The sequence below is a fragment of the Erpetoichthys calabaricus genome, chromosome 9 (assembly GCF_900747795.2).
Source record: "Erpetoichthys calabaricus chromosome 9, fErpCal1.3, whole genome shotgun sequence".
Lineage (NCBI taxonomy): Eukaryota > Metazoa > Chordata > Cladistia > Polypteriformes > Polypteridae > Erpetoichthys > Erpetoichthys calabaricus.
The window spans coordinates 27766216-27790602 of NC_041402.2; the positions used below are offsets into that span (position 1 = coordinate 27766216).

At 37.9% G+C, this 24387-nt stretch overlaps 1 protein-coding gene across 2 annotated transcripts; it reads left to right on the top strand.

The window, feature by feature from the left end:
- Positions 1 to 1383: 1383 nt before the first annotated feature.
- Positions 1384 to 23772, top strand: swi5 (SWI5 homologous recombination repair protein). Of its 2 annotated transcripts, XM_051931777.1 has the most exons (5): positions 1385 to 1519; positions 10057 to 10105; positions 12771 to 12892; positions 20865 to 20959; positions 22954 to 23772. In XM_051931777.1, exons 1-5 carry the CDS (start codon positions 1440 to 1442, stop codon positions 23016 to 23018), a joined length of 411 nt encoding a protein of 136 aa, XP_051787737.1. In that variant the 5' UTR covers positions 1385 to 1439; the 3' UTR covers positions 23019 to 23772. The 2 variants fall into 2 exon arrangements, with proteins under 2 accessions (XP_051787736.1, XP_051787737.1); XM_051931776.1 differs by lacking the exon at positions 20865 to 20959 and having other exon boundaries at positions 1384 to 1519.
- The last annotated feature ends 615 nt before the right edge of the window (positions 23773 to 24387 follow it).

Consider the following 24387-nt stretch of genomic DNA (forward strand, 5'->3'; position numbering starts at 1 on the left):
AACTAGTGTACTGAAATCTCTCATGTGAATCACAGTTGGCTGTTTAAAACACAGCTGACAATAACACTCTATAAATTATATGGACTAACAAACTAGTAATGAACATGTACTACAGTGGCCCTGCCTGCTGTAATTGGGTTGCACATGCAGATAATTTGCTACTGTGTCCTGTGCTGTCTGGATAGTCACTGGGTCTCTGATATACTGAATTGAATAAGCAGAATAGAAAATAATTTAATGGATGAATGATAATAATAAAGGGGCGGCACAGTGGCGCGCGCTGCTGCCTCGCAGTTAGGAGACCTGGGTTCGCTTCCCGGGTCCTCCCTGCATGGAGTTTGCATGTTCTCCCCATGTCTGCGTGGGTCTCCTCCGGGTACTTCAGTTTCTTCCCACAGTCCAAAGACATGCAGGTTTAGTGCATTGGCGATCCTAATTTGTCCCTAGTGTGTGTGTGTGCGCCCTGCCTGGGGTTTTTTTCCTGCCTTGCGCAGCAGACCCCCGTGACCCTGTAGTTAGAATATAGCGGGATGGATATGGATGGATGATAATAATAAAATATCCTAAACTGCCAAAACATTTGTGTTCGATTCTCATACTAAACTATACTAAACTGATCTAACTCGTCCATTTAACTGTTTGCCTAACACTTAGTAAACATGTAATTTCTTTTACAGGCTAAACTGAAAAGAAACACCAATTGTAATACCATGTCGGCTTGTATTTAAATAAAAAAGCAGAGGAGCACAAAATCTATATCCGATTGGCTTTTTCTTGATATCTGCCGTAAAAAATCCGCCTAGATTACATAAAAGGTCAAAGTTTCGTCACTTTTATTTTTAATAGGTTTATTACTACTTTCTAAGTTACAGCAATCAAAAGTTAAACATTTCATATATAAAAACAGATTAATTTGAAAGATATCAATGGCTGTTTCCAGAGGCATTACAGTACACATTTTTCTAAAATAAATTACTCTTTCAACGTGAGTTTAATTGTGAATTGTACAGTTGAATGATAGTAATTAAGTCTCCCACTTAATCAATAATGAACGTGGAGTATTTAGTTTGAAAAATATGCAATTTTTCGAAATCTGAAATATCAATCTTCTTTTCTTTGTACTATATCTTGTTTATGAGAGCAAACATCACCGCGTTCAGTTGTAACTGTCCGCTTTGTTCAGCACTATAATTTGAATGCAATAGAACGATAATCTACTACATCGACATACTAGCCGAGTTAGTCTTCCCTTTTTATTTTACGGAAAAACGCACGCACGCACACACCTTTATCAACTACATCAAATGTAAACATGTCCACTATCTCCTTCCTGCCTGCCTTCCCTGCCCTGCCGGTGTCTATGTCGTCATCGCCGATCGCTGCTTCTAATCTCCCGCCTGACGTCATCGTTTCGCGACAAGTGTTCACTTTTTGGTGCTATGGCTTCGCCAGACGAAACGAGAAGTACAACACCATGCAGAGGCAGAAGTGTACATTTGAGTAGAGGTTTGCTTAAGAGGTAGTGCATCGCTTTCGAGTTTTTTCAATGATAAACTTTGCAATTGCAAATACTATTTTTTAAATACTGACAATGTTGTTCTCCGGCTTATAGCACTGATTCAATGAAACAAGGCGCTACTTTGAGAATGACTAATAAAAGTTATCAATTAATTGAGAGTTCCTGTTGACGATATGGCATAATTATGGTGGCTTCGGTATATAATTAAGGTGGCTTATGTGCGCAGCGGCTACTGTTAGTGCTCGACAACTGTGAGAACATATGCGATTCCTAGCCAAGTCAGTCTGCGTTTGGGGTGTGCGAGTTTTCCCCCAGGACACCACTTTCCGAACCACATGCAACAAATCTGTGTTAGAATTAGTGACCCTAACATTGTCCGGTATGAATAAAATATGATGCAGTTAATTTCTGTTGTGTACCCGATGCTGCCAGGTAGCCCACAATTCTGTGTGACCATCAGAAGGGAGCCAGTTTGGAAAAAGGAGTCACAGTGTGCGAATCGTTTGCCGTTAAAGAATTAAATACTAATTGTAAAGCACTGCATAGTGTACTACATGTAAATGTACGAAAAATACTAAATCCCGATCGCCGTGGTGTTATTGTACATTGATAAAATGATTGATTATATCTGACACGTCAGTTCGAATTCTAAATCTGACGGTAACTGCGTGTCCCGATGCGGATGCCGTCTTTGATGAAGCACAAGGGCTAAGGTTTTTTTTTTTTTAAACACACATGCGTTTTTGCGCGTGCTCGGTGATAAATGTGACGTCTACTGGTTATGTGTACGCGCAGTATTCTGAGACTTTGTTTTAGTGCTAATTAGAAGTTACATCTTGCCCGAAGAATGGACATGAGTTGCCTCAAAAGCGTGCATATTGTAATGTTTTTAGTTATCCAATAAAATGTGTCATTTTGCTTGACTTCTCACTACATTCATAATGGATAACACGGCACTGTAACGCCCTAGTACTTTCAGTGCTAGGAAACTCCGATGGTTGCTTTGAGCTTTACAATTACTTTTTAAAGCTAAATGGACAGAATCAAAGTTTTCAGGAAAGGAATTGGTCATGTGTGGATAAAAAAGCATCAATGTTGCCGTCACCTATTGTAAAACCATTGTATTAAATTTGATTTAGGAAAGTACATTCTCTTTTAATAATAAAAACGAATGTCTGCCCTTACACAATGAAGTATGTATAAACTATATTAAAATATATTTACTGTATATAACAAACTACCTATAGTATATGAATATTTCATAATATATTATGAAATATTTCAAGGGTGAATATATTACGTTATGTTGCAGTATATTGAAGTGGATTCGATTAGATGAACTTTATTAATCCCAAGAGGAACTTTGGAAACAATGGAGCTTCTGTAGCGGCAACCACTCATGGCAGCGCAGGAAGTGTAATATATAATTTATGTAAAGCATATTGAAAAAATGTGAAAATTATTTTCATTTTTGTATATTGTAATACGTTTTCCAAAATATAAAAATATATTTCCTAAAATATTTGAAAATACTAGGAATAATAAACTGTAAGATATATTTTTAGAGAACAATTACAATATATTTTAAAATATACTGTAAATTATAGTCATACTCTACAGTATACTTTAGAGTTTATATTTCAAGTTATTTCAAGATTCTTATATATTGGCATAAAATTTTAAAAATATATTAAGCAGGCATTGAAAACACTATCCAACAGGTCTCTCCTAGGTGTCTCTGATACTGAGATGTGCTCTACATCAACAAATTCTGACACAGCATAAATTATAAATCTATTATTAACTGAGTACAAGTAAGTAGTAAGGCTGTAAATTGAACCCTACACATTTTGGCAGAGGAAAGGACTTGAACAACTTTTCTTGTGTGACATTGAGTTAAACATATATTACAGTAAGTGGGAATATTGTGTTTAGCTTTCTCCGGGTAAAAAGATAAGCCAAGAATGATCTGCCATGGACCTGGACACAGAGTATATTACGTCTTACACACAATATATTTGGAAATGCCTTTGTTACAAAATACATTAATTAGGAAAAATACTTCTTTTAGGACGGCACAGTGACACAGTGGTAACACTGCTGCCTTGCAGTAAGGAGACCAGGGTCTGCATCCCGGGTCCTCCCTGCATGGATTTGGCATATTCTCACCGTGTCTGTTTGGGTTTCTTCCGGATGCTCCAGTTTCCTTCCATAGTCTATAGACATGCAGGGTAGGTGGATTGGTGAGGCAAAATTATGTGATGGTGTTCACCCTGCGATGGATTGGCAACCTGTCCAGGGTTTGTTCCTGCCTTTCACCATCTATGACCCTGTTCAGGATTAAAACAGGTTAGAAAATAACTGACTAGATATGTTTTCTTATATATAGTTTTAAAAATACAGTATATGTTTGAACTACATACATTTTCCATTATATTGAAAGCTTTGTCCACATACTGCATCTTTCTGTATATTGCAATATATTTAATTTGCATAAGGATATTTTATCAGTGAATAACCAGTCTATGGTTTTACTTATAACATTTACTGCATCTTTATCTGAAATATTAATGGTGTAATCCTTGTCTAAACCAGGTTTTAAAAAGGTTTAAAGAGAAAGACTGGTGTGTGCTGGTATTCTCTAAACCTTTGATCTTTAAAATGTCCAGTGACTTCTGTTTCTATTACAAATTGGCACCCTTGTAACAGAGTCGTCAAAATAGGCGTTCAGACAATTACAAACTACAAGCCCAACACACACAGCAGCGATGGTGATGCCTCCCTACCGGATGAGCTGAACAACTTCGCACGGTTTGAGGCGCAGAACAAAGAGCCTGCGAGAAAAGCAACACCTCCCTCCATTGACCAGGTACTCTGTCTCTCCATAACTGACGTGAAGACGACTTCTTCCAGAGTCAATCCACGCAAGGCTGCAGGGCCTGACAACATACCTGGTTGTATGCTCAAAGAATGTGCCAGTCAACTGGCTGGTGTCCTCACAGACATCTTCAACACATCTCTGAGCCAGTCGTCAGTCCCAGCATGCTTCAAGTCGACCACCATCATACCAGTGCCGAAGAAATCATCAATGACATGCTTGAATGACTACCAACCAGTTGCACTCACACCAATCATCATGAAGTACTTCAAAAGGTTAGTCATGTCACACATAAAGACTAATCTCCTTGCCTTCCTTGACCCTCTTCAGTTTGCATACCGCTCAAACAGGTCAACTGAGGATGCCATATGCTCTGCCCTTCACCTCTCTGACACATATGTCAGGATGCTATTCATAGACTTTAGCTCTGCCTTCAACACAATCATCCCTCAAAAGCTGTTTGTAAAACTGAGCAGGTTGGGCCTGAACACCACCCTCTGCAATTGGATCCTGGACTTCTTGACAGAGAGTCCCCAGTCAGTTCGGATGGGCTGCAACACTTCCAGCAACATCACACTGAGCAATGGAGCGCCGCAGGGCTGCATGCTTAGTCCAATGCTCTTCACCCTGCTGACTCATGACTGCACAGCCACGCACAACACCAACCACATCATCAAGTTTGTGGATGATACAACGGTGCTGAGACTGATAAGCAGGGATGAAGAAACAGCATACAGAGATGAGGTGGAACGGCTGTCTGCATGGTGTGAAGACAACAATCTATCTCTCAATGTCAACAAGACAAAAGAGATAATCGTGGACTTCAGAAAATCACATCCTGCCCACATCCCACTCGGCATCAACGGTTTAGATGTGGAGACTGTTAGGAGTACTAAGTTCCTCGGTGTGCACATAACTGAGGAACTCACGTGGACGAATAACACCTCATCACTAATCAAGAAAGCCCAGCAGAGACTACACTTCATGAGGCGGCTGAAACGAGCAAGTCTTCCCCCTTCCATCCTCACCATGTTCATACTGAGGCACCATTGAGAGTGTTCTGACCAGCTGCATCACTGTCTGGTATGGCAACTGCAACATATCCGACCACAAGCGCCTGCAAAGGATTGTGAAGGCAGCAAAGAACATTATTGGGGTGCCTCTTCACTACCGGATATATTTTACAAACGCAGTGTCTGCAAGGCCTGCAGCATTGTGCAGGACCCCTTACACCCCTCACATGGACTTTTCACACTTCTGCCATCCAAGAGAAGATACTGCAGCATCAAAGCCAGATCTGTCAGGCTGCAGAATAGTTTTTACCCCCAAGCTGTCAGACTCCTTAACACCATGCTGCCCCCTGGGATCTTCCACACTGCTTCAACCACCTCTAAAAAACACTTTCCTGCAAAGACTAGTGTGCATGTAGAAAAGAACTGAAAATCTCATACTGACCTTTAAGTATTTTGACACTCTTGATATCCTTCTGCTGTGAAACATTCTGACCTGTCATTGTTTACACATGTCTTAAACAACTATTATCATACACTGATAATTTCTATATTATCTATATCTATTATTTATTTATTTATTATATTACATACTATTGACTATATTTATGTATCTAGATTGCAAATACCATACATTGCATCAATGTTCATATCGCTAACTACACGTCAATATTGCTGCTGCTACTTTTTCTTGTCTTTGCACAATGTCTTGTCTTGTTTGTATTTTAATTTTAAATTTAAATTTTAATTCTATTTTTAATTTATTATTTGCACTTCATGTTGTTACACTGTGGACCCTGAGCTTCGCAATTTCATCTATCTGTATACTTGTATATGGTTGAAATGACAATAAAGTTCACTTTGACTTGACATTCATACTGTAACTGTACTCCAACTCATACTTTATGACACTGCCCAATCTTCTTTGTGCATATATGAATAATTTATGGCATATACATGATGTCACTACCAATTCCGTACTCAAGCCGCATTTTCACCCCATATGCATTTAAAATATAAAATAATAAACTCAGTATTTTCATTTGAGACATACTTTAACTAATCATAATGAAAATATTATGAAAAAAACTTAGATCCATAGTACTTTGTGTCCTCACTGCTGGATTAAGCATGTTACGCTCTTCACTATGTAGGCAGATCTGGAAGTATTGGGGGCAGTCCCAAGTATATATTGCTTATTATTTGCATTACAGGCACTGTGGGTGTGCCTGTATGCACAAATACAAGTACATTTACTGTAGATATTTCAAAGATCAAACAGGGACGGGCCTGTATGGAGTACCAGCACAAATGAACCATGGTCACCAAGAATAGCCATGTGGCTAATTGCACATGCCAGTTAAATACAAATTTAACTAGCCACGCAGTACATCGTCAAGTCAAAATAAACCTTAAAGGAACCCAACCCCTTCCCATTCCAAAGTCAAAAAACACAAAAGACCCTGTGAAATAATAAAAACAAAAGATTTATTACTATTAACATGGTGTTTCTACCTTCTTAATTAAAAAAAACTGTGATGCATCTTCACAGATCGATCAGAAATAATTAAAAAAAAAAGATGTGCTCAATGCATGACTTTGAAAAGTGCTACGTGTTTAGGCCATTCAGTGCCCTGAAGAGGGAAACTCTGTGATCACAATCATATATATAGTGTGTGTATGTAGGTGTGTGTGTATGTATGTGTAACACTGCTGTCTCACAGCTCGGGTCACATTTTTTCCAAAATAATCAGTCCATGCCTCGCAGTTAGGAGACTCGGGTTTGCTTCCTGGGTCCTCCCTGCGTGGAGTTTGCATGTTCTCCCCATGTCTGCGTGGGTTTCCTCTGGGTGCTCCAGTTTCCTCCCACGGTCCAAAGACATGCAGTTTAGGTACATTGGTGATTCTAAATTGTCCCTAGTGTGTGCTTGGTGTGTGGGTGTGTGTGTGTGTGCCCTGTGGTGGGCTGGCGCCCTGCCCTTGGTTTGTTTCCTGCCTTGCGACCTGTGTTGGCTGGGATTGGCTCCAGCAGACCCCTGTGACCCTGTAGTTAGGATATAGCGGGTCGGATAATGGATGGATAATCAGTCCAGCATATTTGGCAAATGCTTCCTTAGCCCTCGGGACACTTAAAAGACCATTTCACCATTATAATCCACTCAGAACTAGTTCAGTTTCTCCTTCCCGATTGACTTTAATGCATTTTGTGAGTTCAGTGAACTTCTCAAACATATCTGCAATTTCACTGAACTCCAGACAAGGCGAAGACTCAGGGCCTGTTGTATAAACAGTATGTACACACAATAATGTTGCATACACCCGTTTCCACGCTCACATTGAAATCTGTAAAAACTAAACTTACCATAAAGCCACACACATTGTCATGCCAGCTCAAACCATAGCGTACATAAGTTTTCGGCTCAGTTTTGCAAACTGGTGGCACCCAGCATCAAAGCAGTGCTACTGTTCTTGGGTGGCTTTCCTTTATTTTTTAGATTTATATCCCAGACTCAGCTTTATCGTGTACATTGACATTAACCACATATTGTTTTTTAGTTAAAGGCATCTGATTTTAATCAACCTGTAACCATATAATGGTGCACGGAATGGCCAAACTATTCCAAATACTATAGCTGCTTTAGCGTTGTTTCTCTTGGTGCACCCACTGTATTTTAACCCACTGTATCAGTGTAGAATCACAGCTCTACAGCAGCTGATCCAAAAGCTCTAGTGCAGATTGTGTCAAGAGCAGATAGAATTATCGGGGTACAGCATCTAGCACACGCGTCTTAGCCATGCGCACAGTCTGTCTGAACTTCTCCTATTCAGCAACCGCTTCAGTGCCTTTCCTGCATGGACCTCAAGGCTTAGAAACAGTTTCATCCCAAGAGCTATAAACGCACTCCATCAGTCCATCAAGTGCTCCTGGTAGAACTGTCTGTACTTATAATTACAATTACCTCATTATTATTATTTTTATTATTATTATTGTTTTTGTTGTTATTTTACCATATTATAGGAAAATATGTTTATGGAGGATTTGCATATTGAATCTCATTGTACCATACAATAACAATAGAGGAATTCAATTCAATAGAAGAGAGTGAATATTTACAGATGATGATGACTGGCTTCTAAGTCGATTTAGATTTCCAGGCCCAATCTTCTTGGAGATCTTGATATCATTTTTCTGATGAAATGCAGTAAAGTATATATATATTACATTATACAGATAAATTTTTAACTTCATTTAAATATTATATACTGTTATTAAACATGTGGACACGGCGGACAGATGTAGCGATGAACTGGCGCCCCATTCTGGGATTGTTCCTGTCTCACGCTTTATACTTCCTGGGACTGGTGCAACCCTGGATGGGTAGATGGATGGAATAATTAAACATGTACTACTAAGATATTTCAATGTTCCTTAAAAGTTTTCAAGAATCTGCGTTCTAAGCTTACAGATGACTTGACATTTATTAAAGAGCTGATTGTATGGCGATTGGTTACTTGGAAAAAGAAAAGGAAGGACAGGAATTGGGGGTTAGTATGTTTGAAAGAGACAGTACTGCTGCAATAAATTATTTGACTGAGGGTTGCGCATGGCGCAGAAACAATCCCTGGACCATTGCGCCACTGTGGCCCCATGTTTAATACATGCTTTAATTCATTTCATTATGAAAATGATATCAAGTATACATATTAGTATTTAAATTGTTCAGAGAGCTGTAATATCATGATTGTAATGTATTCTGTGTCCTGTCGGCGTAGGAGAAAGCCCGTTTAAGAAGCAAGTAGCAATTCACACACATATAGTACATAGAAGAACACATAGAATGCAAAGCATTTAACGTGCTACTTTAGCTATAATGAGATTTGGGAAACTAGTAAATTAAAAGATTTTAAGATTAAGTTTATAACATTGTACTTCAATGACAAAATTAACTACGTGATTAAAGTGGAAATTTCGAGATTAAAGTTGACATTTCGTGCTTTTTTTCCCCACTGTGTCCCTATTTTTTTTTCTTTTCTCTGTACCCTAATAAGCTTCCATAAGACACTCAGACAGTGGGCTACAACTCACCTTTCCACGGCGACTTTGATATCTGACAACTTCTTTTTAATTTAAGGCACTGTGCAACTTGCTGAACTTGAACTTTCGATCAACTTCCTTTTGTTGTTTATACAACTGCTTAAACTAACAAATAGTACGTTTTTCCTTGCCTCCACTTGACATTCGCTGATATTCTTCTTTTTTCCCAGTGCCTTTCTCATTGTCTTTTCACAGAATGCTGATCTTTAGGGAATATATTGATTTGCATATTCAAAGATGCGTAATTCTGGGAGGAGTCTGGGAGGGGCGGCAGGCACATGCACGAGCGTCACATTTCATGCAGACCAGGATTAATGTACGTAAGTGCGTGGAAGTTGGCTTATGTACAGTTTTCTGCATCTGAATTTTTTTTGTGCATATGCACTTTTCAACTTTTGTTCGTACTTCATGTTTTAATGTGAATTTTATGCACGGTGCTATGCATGAGACCCCCAGTGTTTGTTCATACCTAATGAAGATGTGGTTAGCTACTGAACAGTGATCTCACAAGTATAACAAAATGTTTTATCTGAGTATTGTTTTTACATTTTAGGACCCCTGGTGTGGTGTCAAGAAACCTTCACAATAGCTTTAAGTCTCCAGTAAGTAAAATCAAACTGTTTATTATTTTATTTTATACTAAACAAGAAATGACAAAACAGTCTACACCCAATTTACACTCACTTGCCTGTAGCTCTGAAATTTAGGAAAGGGTTCTTTTCCGATGTGATTAAACACCGATGAAGTGTTGGACTTGGATGAAGTGATGAACAGTGTACTCAAGGGACAGAAAGTGGTGATTGGAGTGGATTTCAATGGAGATGTTGGTGAAGGGAACAGAGGAGACAAGGAGGTGATGTGTAGGTATGGTGTCAAGGAGAGGAATGAAGAAGGTCAGAGGATAGTGGATTTTGCCAAAAGGATGGACTTGGCTGTGGTGAATACATATTTTAAGAAGAGGGAGGAACATAGGGTTACGTACAAGAGTGGAGGAAGATGCACACAGGTAGATTACATCCTATGCAGAAGAGTCAATCTGAAGGAGATTGAAGAGTGCAAAGTGGTGGCAGGGGAAAGTGTAGTTAAGCAGCATAGGCTCGCGTTCTGTAGGATGACGTTGGAGATCAAGAAGAGGAAGAGAGTGAGGGCAGAGCCAAAGATCAAATGGTGGAAGTTGAAAAAGGAAGACTGCAAGGTTGAGTTTAGGGAGAAGGTGAGACAGGCACTGGGTGGTAGTGAAGAATTACCAGACAGTTGGGAAACTACAGCAGATGTAGTAAGGGTGACAGCAAGAAAGGTGCTTAGCGTGACATCTGAACAGAGGAAGGAGGAAAAGGAAACCTGGTGGTGGAATGGGGAAGTACAAGATAGTATACAGAGGAAGAGGATGGCAAAGAAGAAGTGGGATAGTCAGAGAGATGCAGAAAGTAGACAAGAGTACAAGGAGATAAGGCGCAAGGTGAAGAGAGAGGTGGCGAAGGCTAAAGAAAAGGCGTATGTGAGTTGTATGAGAGGTTGGACACTAAGGAGGGAGAAAAGGACCTGTACCGATTAGCTAGACAGAGGGACTGAGCAGGGAAAGATGTGTAGCAGGTTAGGGTAATAAAGGGTAAAGATGGAAACATACTCACAAGCGAGGAGAGTGTGTTGAGCAGATGGAAAGAGTACTTTGAGAGGCTGATGAATGAAGAGAACGAGAGAGAGAGAAGAGGTTGGATGATGTGGAGATAGTGAATCAGGAAGTGCAACGGATTAGCAAGGAGGAAGTAAGGACAGCTATGAAGAGGATGAAGAATGGAAAAGCCGTTGGTCCAGATGACATACCTGTGGAAACATGGAGGTGTTTAGGAGAGATGGCAGTGGAATTTTTAGTCAGATTGTTTAATGGAATCTTGGAAAGTGAGAGAATGCCTGAGGAGTGGAGAAGAAGTGTACTGGTACCGATATTTAAGAATAAGGGGGAAGTGCAGGACTGTAGTAACTAAAGGGGGATGAAATTGATGAGCCACAGCATGAAGTTATGGGAAAGAGTAGTGGAAGCAAGGTTAAGAAGTGAAGTGATGATTAGTGAGCAGCAGTATGGTTTTTCATGCCAAAAAAGAGCACCACAGATGCGATGTTTGCTCTGAGGGTGTTGATGGAGAAGTATATAGAAGGCCAGAAGGAGTTGCATTGCATCTTTGTGGACCTAGAGAAAGCATATGACAGGGTGCCTCAAGAGTTGTGGTATTGTATGAGGAAGTCGGGAGTGGCAGAGAAGTATGTAAGAGTTGTACAGGATATGTACGAGGGAAGTGCAACCGTGGAGAGGTCTGCGGTAGGAGTGACGGATGTATTCAAGGTGGAGGTGGGGTTACATCAGGGATCGGCTCTGAGCCCTTTCTTATTTACAATGGTGATGGACAGGTTGACAGACGAGATTAGACAGGAGTCCCCGTGGACTATGATGTGTGCTGATGACATTGTGATCTGTAGCGATAGTAGGGAGCAGGTTGAGGAGACCCTGGAGAGGTGGAAATATGCTCTAGAGAAGAGAGGAATGAAGGTCAGTAGGAATAAAACAGAATATATGTGTGTAAATGATATGTTATATGGGTTGGAGACATTGGCACTGACCAGAAAGCAGGAGACAGAGCTGGAGGCAGCAGAGTTAAAGATGCTAAGATTTGCATTGGGTGTGACGAGGATGAATAGGATTAGAAATGAGGACATTAGAGGGTCAGCTCAAGTTGGACGGTTGAGAGACAAAGTCAGAGAAGGGAGATTGCGTTGGTTTGGACATGTGCAGAGGAGAGATGCTGAGTATATTGGGAGAAGGATGCTAAGGATAGAGCTGCCAGGCAAGAGAAAAAGAGGAAGGCCTAAGAGAAGTTTTATGGATGTGGTGAGAGAGGACATGCAGCTGATGGGTGTAACAGAACAAGATACAGAGGACAGAAAGATATGGAAGAAGATGATCCGCTGTGGCAACCCCTAACGGGAGCAGCCAAAACAAGAAGAATTAAACACTAAGTGTGAATATCAGGGTGAAACTTTGTAAAATGTCACCTTAATGATTTTTTTCTTCTTGATAATGAAGTATTTTTGATTAAAGTAATTTAATGTTTAGGTTAATAATTTAGTTTATTTTAATTTATATAACAAAGTAAGCAAAATATGTTGATCAAGTTTTTATCTGATGTCGCTACATTGATTTCTTGTTTCTAGTGTTTTAATTGTATCTTTTAAAATTTGTTTTAGTGGAATTTTCTAATGTATCAAATTTAGGTGCAGTCTACTTCTGTCCAAAATTCCCCCAAAGAAGACCATGTGAAAATACAGGATGAAATCAAAAATCTACAAAAAAGAGGGGAAGAGTTAAACAAACAAATAACAAAGCTGGAGTTGGAGTAAGTAAAGAAGGATTTATAATAATCTTCAACTACATTCGTAAATATATCAATTTATAAGGCTTATTCTACCTGAACATAAAATCTCTATAACTATGAAACTCTTGATAGGTCACCTTGCATTGATAATTTTGAACCCAACATACAGTATGGTAGTTAGCTGTTTCAGGTCTTTATTCTAAAGATGTGTTTAAAATATAATTTGTTTGACCCATTCTTGTTGTTTATGTTACATTTACATGATATTGTGCACAGTACTTGAAGATGATGGATTAATTGATCTTCTAATTTGAGGCAAAATTAAAGCCTTTATTAAAAGTTTTGGCCTAATTGCATGTCCTGTCATAAATGGCTAGTTTCTGTTTCTAATTACAAGCCACCCTTAAAAAAGTGACACTTATATTCAAATCTGCTTCTCATGGGACTATTTGAAATATTTTTTTTATTATTTAGCAATTTTTGTGTTACTAGTGCACTTGAACACAATTTACACTGTATACAGACAAGAGAAAAACATCTTTAATAAAGTTCAACAATTATACATAAATGAATTTAGATCCCCAAATCAAAATGTAGTATCATTATATATTATACACTATTCATTTAAAAAAAAAAACTTTTAAGGCATTTGTCACTTATTCTTAATTTCTTCAACACATACAGCCAAGCATTTTTTAGTTACTCCTATAGTTAAGCAATGATTCATACAGATGTCCAATTTTGTCCTACACTTTCAGAGTTATGCTGACAATATTTTCTTAGACAAAGCCTTTATAGTGTATGAATGTACATAAACATACTGTATTTAGCATATAGCTCATCATATGTTAGTCTATTATACTGTATATAGGTCTATATATGGGACATCAGATTATCCTGTATTAGGTTACATAGAGAGTGAGCGATACCTGATGCCTCCATCTGATGGTTGGGGGACAGCTGGAAGGACTGCATACTTGAATGGATCACCCTACTTAGAACAGTTAGACAAAAGGCAATGTAAGTGAAAAGCTTAATAGACTAAAAATGTTCCATAAAGGTTATCCAGTAAGCTTCAGGCAAATGAATGTAATCAGTCCCAAGGAAGATGTGGGAGTCATCCTTAAAAATGACCAACCCTTGGTAATCCTGGCAGCTTTAGCCAGACCTCTGTCCAGATAGATGACTGCAAATTGACACATAACATCTGAAGTTTGTGGTAATGCATCAATTCTAAGGTCCTGTTCTCAGGTCAGGATAGTGTAATTTGACAAAGGAAACAAAAACAGCATGTAGAAAGCAAATAATCTATAGAAAAAAATGTAATACTAATTTGTCTTAAGTCACTTTAAAAAGATGGGATTATCAGGCATATTATTCTTGTTAAGAAAACATCAGAGGCTACTCCTTCAACATAGTACTGGTAATATCCATGAAACACATCTCCCCATGATTTCCTCATAAGAGGGTCATTCTAACGGTTATATTCAAACTGAGTACAATTAAGAATATGTAGGAAGTAATGCAGCATTAGACTAAGGTCAGAGTGTTTTATAGAATGTATATAGATTTTAAAATGCAGAGGCAATACCACTAGTAAGTTTATTTTTCCCATTTTAGTCCACTTTTAATGCAGCTCTATTATGGTAATTTATTAAAATCTGATCAAATTTTATTTGTAAATATAGATTAATTTCAAAACTGTACTGTGTTTGAAAAGTTTAAACTTTAAAGGCTCTAGCTGTACTGAACTGAAAATTCACAGAAGTCCTAAAGGTGGATGTTAATTTTCACAAATTTCTGAGTAATAGTTTGGCCATTGTTGGTATCAGCTTTAAAACTTTAAAAGCTCAACTCTGAATAGTTGTAATTCACCCAAAATCTATTCTGCTCTTAGGTCTAAGGAGTGCAAATTGTCCACTGAATTTCATGAGAATTGGTTTATTTGTCCTTGAATTACAATGTTCACAGTCGTGCACACAGACGTACTAAAATGATCAAATGCTCATTATCTCAGACCATACCCCTCTGATCATGGAGCTTAAATTACTGCGTCCTACACATTCATCTCATATCCGGAATCTTAATCCCCCCGTCATTAACTAATGAGAACCATACAGAATTCATGTCCAAGCATTATTGTTTATTTTCATTAGACAAATGCATCCTCAGAGGTCTCAGCAGGTATACTCTGGGAAACTCTTAAGGCATTTTTAAGAGGAGAGATTATTTCATATCTTTCTTACAAAAATAAACTGGAAACCAAGAAGGCGTCTGAGTTAATCAGCAAAATTACCAGAATAGATCTAGAATACACCAGGTCTCCAATTGAGGCACTCTATAGGAAAAAACAGGTTTTGCAATCACAATTTAACCTCTTGATTACTAAAGAAATGGAACAGCTAATCTTTGAATCGCAACATCATTATAATGAACATGGAGAAAAGGTTAATAAGATCTTAGCCCAACAAATCCACAAGCGGGAAGTTTGTAATTCAATAACAGCAATTAACAACACAGACAGAGATAAAATTATTGACCATAAAAATATAACTCACACATTTAGAGAACACTATATATCCTTATATTCTACTCAGTTTAAGTCTAGTGAGATTCTTGATTCATTAGAGATACCACAGCTAGATACTCTTACTGCTACGGAACTGGATAAACCTCCAACACTTTCAGAATTACTAGATACCGTAAACTTACTTCAAAGTGGGAAAGCAGCTGGCCCTGATGGCTACCCAGTGGGATTTTATAAAATAAATCTCAAATACAGTAAGTTAGGTCTACTATTATTAGTGATGTTTATAGAAGTTAAAGACAAAAACATTCTACCTCAAACTTTTCATCAAGCGTTTATTACCATTTTTCCTAAGAAGAACAAGGACCTACTACAATGTACATCATACAGACCAGTCTCTCTTCTGAATAACAATGTTAAGATAATCACCAAAGTTCTTTCCAGATGGATTGAGAAAGTGCTTCCTTCTGTAATATCACAAGAACAAACAGGATTTATTAAAGGCAGACACTTTTAACCTTCAACGTTTTTTTAATATAATATATTCACCAATTATATCTAACACCCCAGGGATCTTATTATCTTTTATGCAGAAAAAGCATTTGATGTGGTTCAGTGGTACTACCTGTTCACCACATTGCACAAATTTGGGTGCGGCCCAAACATATGTACATGGATGAAATTACTTTATACAAGTCCAGAAGCCTCGGTTCGTATTAACAACATTATTTCAGATAACTTCAAACTAGAACGTGGTACTCAACAAGGATGCCCCTTATCACATTTGTTCTTTGCAATCGCCATTGAACCGTTGGCTGTATTCATTCGAAAACCATCAGAGATAAATGGGATTTTTAGAGGACTTGAACAGAAAATATCACAATATGCAGATAATATGGTATTGTATATACTGGACCTACAAAATTCTGTGGCAGCAGTCCTAAAAACATTAGCAGATTTTCAAAAGATATCTTGACTTAAAATCAATTTGAATAAAAGCATGCTTTTTCCAGTGAATTCTCTAGCACGTATTATTGGGCTGGATACCTTCCCATTTATCTTAGCAGATCTGTTAAAATATCTAGGCGTAAATATTACAAGTAAATGTGAAGCTCCTTTTCAACAAAATTTTGTTGTTTGCAAGGAAAAAATTAAACAAGATATGACTAGATGGTGTGCCCCTCCACCTTATGTTAGCAGGGAGAATCAACATTGTTAAGATGACCATCCTTCCCAAGCTGCTGTTCCTATTTCAAAGCATCCCCATATACATTAACAAATCATTTTTTAAGAAGTTAGACTAAATCATAACTTAATTTATTTGGAATTTGAAACATCCACACATTCAAAGTGTGATTCTACAACAACCTAAAGCAGAAGAGGTATGGCACTACCCAACTTTCAATTTTATTACTGAGTGGCAAACATATGTACAAGCTATAAAGACCTGGGGCCTCATGTATAACGCCGTGCGTAGAATTCACACTATAACATGGCGTACAGACAAAAGCGGAAATGTGCTTACGAACAAAAAAATCCAGATGCATGCATCTTTGTGTACGCCAACTTCCACGTTCTTCCGCTACATAAATCCCGGTCAGCGTGAAAAGTAACGCACCTGCTGTCCCACCCCAACTCCTCCCAGAATTACGTCTCTTTGAATATGCAGATCAATATAAATAGCCCTTAAGCTCAGCCTTCTATGAAAAGACAATGGCAAAAGCACGGGGGAAAATAGAAAAATTTCAGCGAATTCCAAGTGGAGGCAATGAAAAACGTACTATTTGTTGGTTTAAACAGTGATATAATCAACAAGAGGAAGTTGATCGAGTGACATAGCATTTCTGAGAAACTCGAAAGCTCAAGTTCATAAAGTCGCACAGTGCCCAAAATAAAAAAGAAGTTGTCACATATCAAAGTCGCTGTGAAAAGACGAGTCATAGCCCACCATCTGAGTGTCATATGAAAGCTTATTAGTGTTCAGAGAAAAAAAAAGGCACACAAATGTCAACTTTAATCTCGAAATTTCCACTTTAATAACGTAGTTTATGTTGTCATTAAAGTACACTGTAGAACATCATAAACCTCATCTTAAAATCATTTAATTTACTAGTTTCTCAAATCAAATCGTAACTAAAGTAGCATGTTATATGCTTTGTTTTGTATTTGATCTTCTATGTGTGTGAATCACTATGTGCTTCTGGGCTTTCTCTTCCTCCGACAGGACACAGAATCCATTACTTTCGTAATATTACAGCTCTCTGAATAATTAAAATACTGAGATGTATACGTAATATCTTTTTCATGATGATAGGAATGAAAGCATGTTATTAAACATGGGAACACGGTGGCGCAGTGATTGTTCATGTCTCACGCAAGATGCTTGCTGCGCCATGCGCAACCTCTGATGAAATACTTTATTGTAGCAGTACTCTCTCTTTCAAACGTACTAACCCCCAATTCCTGTCCTTACTTTTCTTTCTCCAAATACCCAATCACCACACAATCAGCTCTGTAATAGACGGTAAGCCATGTGTAAGCTTAGAACGCCGATTCTTCAAAACTTTTAAGGAACATTGAAATATCTTCATAGTACATGTTTAATTATTCTATCCATCTGTCCTTCCAGTGTCGCGTCAGCACCAGCAAGAATACAGCGCTAGGCAGGAACAATCCATGAACAGAGCACCAGCTCCTCGTAAGCGATGCGGCACCGTGTCCTCGCGTGTTTAATTATTACCAATATAGATTATTTAAATAAAGTTAAAGTTTTATCTGTATGATAAACATATTTTGCCGCATTTCATCTTAAAAATTATATCGTCATCATATGTAAATACACGCTTTATAAAGTGGCTCAGGTTGTGCAATATTATAACTGTAGTGCAAGTTTACAGTGAGGTGATTGTACTAATAAGTACAAACAGTTCTACAAGGAGCACTTGATGGACTGATTGAGTGCGTTTATAGTTCTTGGGATGAAACTGTTTCTGAACCACGAGGTCTGTACAGGAAAGGCTTTGAAGTGTTTGCTGTGTGAGAGCAGTTCAAATAGGCAGCATGGCTAAGGCAGCGTGTGCTTGATGCTGTATACCAATAATTCTCTTTCCAATCAGCTGCTGCAGATCTGTGATTACCACTCAGATACAGTGATATAAATACTCCGAGTGGTGCAGTGAGAGTAATATGGAAAAAGATGATCCGCTGTGGCAACTCCTAACGGGAGCAGCTGAAAGAAGAAAAAGAAGGTGCAGTGAGAGTAACAACGCTAAAGCAGCTATAGTATTTGGAATACTTTGGCTATTCCCTGGACCATTATATTGTTACAGGGTAATTACAATCAGATGCATTAAACTAATAAACAATATACAGTTAGTTTCAGTGTAAAAGCCACGTCAGGGATGTGGATCTAAAAAAGAAAGGGAAACCACACAGGAACAGTAGCACTGCTTTGACGCTGGGTGCCGCCAGTCTGCAAAACCGAGTGGAGAACTTGCGTATGCCAGGGTATGAGCTACCGTGGAAATGTGCGTGGCTTTACACCAAGTTTAAGTTTTATACATCGCGATTTGAGCGTGGAAACGTCCGTACATAACATTTTTGTGCGTACGCACTGTTTATACATGAGGCCCCTGGACATTGACACAATTTGATGAATATCCACAAGCCTGTACTGCAATAGAAATAAAATCTTGCAGTGCTTCTTTATATTTCCAGCTGTCAGCCCCAGTTACTACAAACTACTGTCATTACACTAAAAATCCATTTACCCCTCATTCTCTCAGAGTATGGAACCAGTGTAGGAAGCACTTAAAGACAGAAAAGCTGTTTGAACCTCTACATAACAACCACCTTTTTCCAAACATATTCACTATTCAATGTCTGGAAAATATCTTTGATTAAAAACACTTATAGACTTGTACATAGTTAATGTCTTTGCATCCTAAGAACAGTTATGCTTCAAATATAACTTCTCATCAACACAGTTTTTCCACTACTTTCAAGCTAAAAACTTTGCTAAACAGAAACTGCCCAATTGTCCTTACCTTCCACAAAAAATTATTGATTGGTCTTGAAGACTAAGATAGCATCTCTACAATTTATAAAAGAATTTTAAAGTCTCTTCTTTTCAAAGACCCCAGAGTACATTAGGGAAAGAATCTGTCATTCAATATTTCTGAAAAAGAGTCAAAGGCAGCCATGCACAGAATGCACTCGAGCTCCCTATGTGCAAAGCATTCAGTCATTCAACTTAAAATCTTTTATTGAGCACATTTATCTCATTTAAAATTGTCCAAAATGTTTCCAGGGCACCATTGAACCTGTGAACATTGCAGTCAAGCTCCAGCCTCACTGAGCCACATGTTCTGGGCATACAACAAATTAACATTTTGGACAAAAATCTTTGCATGCCTATCAGACAGCCTTGGTGTCACAATCACTCCTAACCCATTAATAGCTGTGTTTGGTGGACACCCAGACAGCCTTAAAGTGGAGATGGACAAATAAATTATAATACCCTCACCACTCTTAAGTCAGTGGGTAACCAATGTTCTTTACAGCTTGAAATGGGAAAAAATCAAATTCTTAATTAGAGGATCTGTTCAGAACTTTTTTTAAATATGGCAAGATCTAATCAATAACATCTTAGAATATGCTTCAATTTTGGGGAAAAGGATACCCATCTTTTCTTGCTCCTTTTATTTTCTCTTGGGTGGGGGTCAAATTTTGCGTTGATTTGATTTGTTAAATTTGACTTGACTGTATGGAATGTTATCTGTTTCTAATTAAAATCAATAAAAAATGCTCTAGAGATGTCAGAACATGTTTTTTGATGAAAGCTCCAAATCAGTTTTTTTCATGAAAACAATACTAGTTTAATATCGAAAATACTGAAAAAGTAAAAATTAAGAAAGTGTCATCAGAAGTAGTTTCTTCTCACATCCCTGCAGCAAACAGTCATTAAATTTAATTGGTTTAGGGAATCGGAGCAAAAGCGGCTAAGACTTGCCAAATACAGTATTTCAATATAGGCAGTATGTCTGGGGAATAAAATCTACATTAGCTACACAGCCCCTTTAACTGGCTTACACAAATACACTTGTCACATATAATAACCAAGCTAGCCTTTTGCCAAAAGGGAAAGTACTTCACATGTCTTTACATGTGCAGTTGAATTAACGGATAATAAATTCATACTCCTTGTATTTAATTAAAGTTTCTGCTTTTATGGTGGTGTAGTGGCTAAGGTGCTCAACCACAACACTGCCAGATAAAGTTGCAAATAACTCGCCCTCAGCAAGTCACTTATAAAACGTATTAAGTATAGTACTTTTTTCAGTAAGTGTTTTGGCATGGTGTTTACTATAGGCAGGTGCTATGTAATATATATGCTCAAGTTTATCAATAATTATTTGCACACATACTGAGTTTTTTTTCTCTCTCTCTCTGTCTCTCCCTTCTTAGAAGTTACAGTGTGGGCGAGTTGGATCAGCACATTAAGCAGCTTCATGAGTACAATGACATTAAGGACATTGGTCAAATGCTTTTAGGAAAACTGGGTAAGACACGGTATAAAAAGAATTTCCTTTCTCAGTTACTAGTTGGGTGATTTTTTTTTTTTGTCAATGATGAGATAAAAGATCTCCTCATGCGGCCTCGTTTTCAGAGCACCTAGTAATAGAACCTTTGATTCATTGCAAATTCTTAATTTCCCCTTGGGGGTAAATAAAGTATTATCTATCTATGGGAAAGGCGCTATATAAATAAAATATATTATTATTATCTGTCTGTCTACTTATCTCTCCTAGCCTAACTTAACCAACCAACCAAACCCTGTTTTAGAATGTACAGTATATACATGAGTATGCACAAGCTTGTCGGGAATGTGACTTATGGTTGAAAAATGATGTGACTAATAAGGAAAGTATTGGTTAAAAAGAATACAGTGATCCCTCCTTGATTGCGGGGGTTGCGTTCCAGAACCCCCTGCGAAAGGTGAAAATCCGCAAAGTAAAAACCATATGTTTATATGGTTATTTTTATATTGTCATGCTTGGGTCACAGATTTGCACAGAAACACAGGAGGTTGTAGAGACAGGAACTTTATTCAAACACTGCAAACAAACATTTGTCTCTTTTTCAAAAATTTAAACATGCTCCATGACAAGACAGAGATGACAGTTCCGTCTCACAATTAAAAGAATGCAAACATATCTTCCTCTTCAAAGGAGTGTGCATCAGGAGCAGAGAATGTCAGGGAGAGAGAGAAAGAGAAAAGCAAACAATCAAAAAATCAATAGGTGCTGTTCGGGCTTTTAAGTATGCGAAGCACCGCGCGGGAAGTATATTGCGCAAGTAAGCCCAGCAAGGAAGGGAGCAATGTGAAGGTAGTCTTTCAGCGTTTTTTGAGGAGCATCCGTATCCTCTAGGGGTGCGAACAGCCCCCCGCTCACAATATATTTGAGGAGTTTCATTTAATACGTAATACGTGCTCTGATTGGGTAGCTTCTCAGCCATCCGCCAATAGCGTCCCTTGTATGAAATCAACTGGGCAAACCAACTGAGGAAGCATGTACCAGAAAATAAAAGACCTATTGTCTGCAGAAATCCGCGAACCAGCGAAAAATCAGTGATATATATTTAGATATGCTTACATATAAAATCCGCAATAGAGTGAAGCCGCGAAAGTCGAAGTGCAATATAGCGAGGGATTACTGTATTTCACATTTTGTATAAACAAGTAGACCATAAAATATAAAAATAAAAAATATAAAGGGCAAATAATCCACGATTTAGACAATAAATAAAGATAAACTACCCACTTTGGCAATATTAACCTCATATTCTAATCAGAGTGTACAGTGTTGACATGCTGGAATGTTTTGGAGGTGTATATTGCATTTATCGAAATATCACAGTCATCTTTGCTTTCAATTAAATATTTTCAAAAGAAAGTTACGTTCTCTCATTTTAAGTAGGCTATTTCCAGCTACCTGGATTTGAAACCCATTCACTGTCTGTTTGGAACTTGTGTGTTCTGCCCAGGTATGTTTTTTGTCCAGTTATTCAAGGTGTTCTCCCACATCAGGTCATTTATTGCTTCTGAGTTTTCCCCACATGGGAGTAACAGCAGGCAGTGTGTTGTAAAAGTTAAAGCTTTGGACTTCAAACCCTGAGGTTGTGGGTTCAAATCAATCTACTGACACTCTGTGACCATGAGCAAACCACTTCACTGGCCAGTGCTCCAACTGGAACTATAAAAGAAATGGAGCCAATTTTATCTTAAATGTTGAAAGTTGCCTTGGATAAAGACATCAGCCAAATAAGTAAATGCAAGTATGTGTGAATGGACCTTGTGTTGGACTGAGCAGTGTATGTGCCCAGTGCTTCTGGAATAAGCTCCAACTCGCCTTCACCCTGAATTGGATTAAGTGGTTGTGAGGATGTAATGTTATGTATGTGCACCTGTATGTACCAATATTCAGTGTATTATAAAATGTTGAATGTGCAAATTTCCTTTGAAAGTAATTGTTTGTTTTCTTTTTCTGTGAAGCAACAATCCGGGGGGCGACAACAAAGGATTTGTATGTGGAATTTCATTTGGACCTGGAAGACTAGATTGTTGCTTTTTGCATCACTTGAATACTTTCATCACAAAATGCAGTACAGAATATCCTCCTCCATTTGCAACAGACATGGAAGCAGGGAATAAGCTACACATCTTAAAGAGGACTGCGTTCAAGGGAATTTCATACATACGTTTTGTAAAAGACTCTTGTTGGTGGTGGTTTGGTGTAGTTATATTTATTCTAACATTTAATTTAAATTTAATTAACATTTAATTACTTTGAACAGCAAGGAAAATCTGTATTCTGAGGTTTTCAATTTGAGAAAAGCCATACCTGTAGAAAGGGATGTCATTTATCAAAAAATGTTGATAATCCTTAAGTGTTATAATGACTATCGGAAGTACAAGATTTTGTTGAAGTTATGTGAGCAAAGGTGAATTTTTTAATTTAAAATCAAATTTTTGTTTTGTATTAATAAGCAACCTCAGGTTTAGTATACAAGTACTTATTTTGCTAGTTATTTCATCTATAAAAATAGCTTTTTATTGATCCTATTCTTGTTTCATATTTCTGTTTTTCTCAAATTTCTACATTTTGTTTTTTATTTGTTCCACTGAAATACTTAATCAAAACTAAGTGTCTCTTGCTGCCTTGACTTTCTGTGAATAATTGTTCATTTTATCTGAAGTGTATTTTTATGGCATGACATTTGATAAGCAAGTGGGTAACATCCACACTGCCAACTGTAAGAAGTCAAATTCCAATTGCAGGTATCAGGTCAAAATACAGATTTATTCTACAGATATGCAAAGCTGTATCTTCCATTTCTGCATTGTTTCAAATATGAAGGTGAAAGAAAGTAAGAGATTAATTTAAAGAAATGCAAATGCTAATTTATATTCTACTGTAATCACTCCGTCAGAAATACACATCTTTGACCTCTTCCACCAAACATTCCCATGCCCTTGCTTTGCATCCTATTCACTACACATGACATGCATCTTATCTTCTTACTGCCAGAGTCCCAGCTTCACCTTGTTTTTCCTCCCTCTCTCCCAATATTTCCAGTAGGAATCCTTTAACAAGACGAATACTACTGCTCACTATCTCTTCTTCCTGCTATCACCCCTAGAATCATTATACAATACAAAAACAATTTATTTTTTATATAGCCCAAAATCACACAAGAAGTGCCACAATGGGCTTTAACAGGCCCTGCCTCTTGACAGCCCTCCAGCCTTGACTCTCTAAGAAGACAAGAAAAAACTCCCAAAAAAACCCTTGTAGGGAAAAGATGGAAAAAATATTGGGAAAGGCAGTTCGAAGAGAGACCCCTTTCCAGGTAAGTTGGGCGTGCAGTGGGTGTCAAAAAGAATTAATATAAATGTAGCTTAACATACCTGTAGTGTGACTAATGT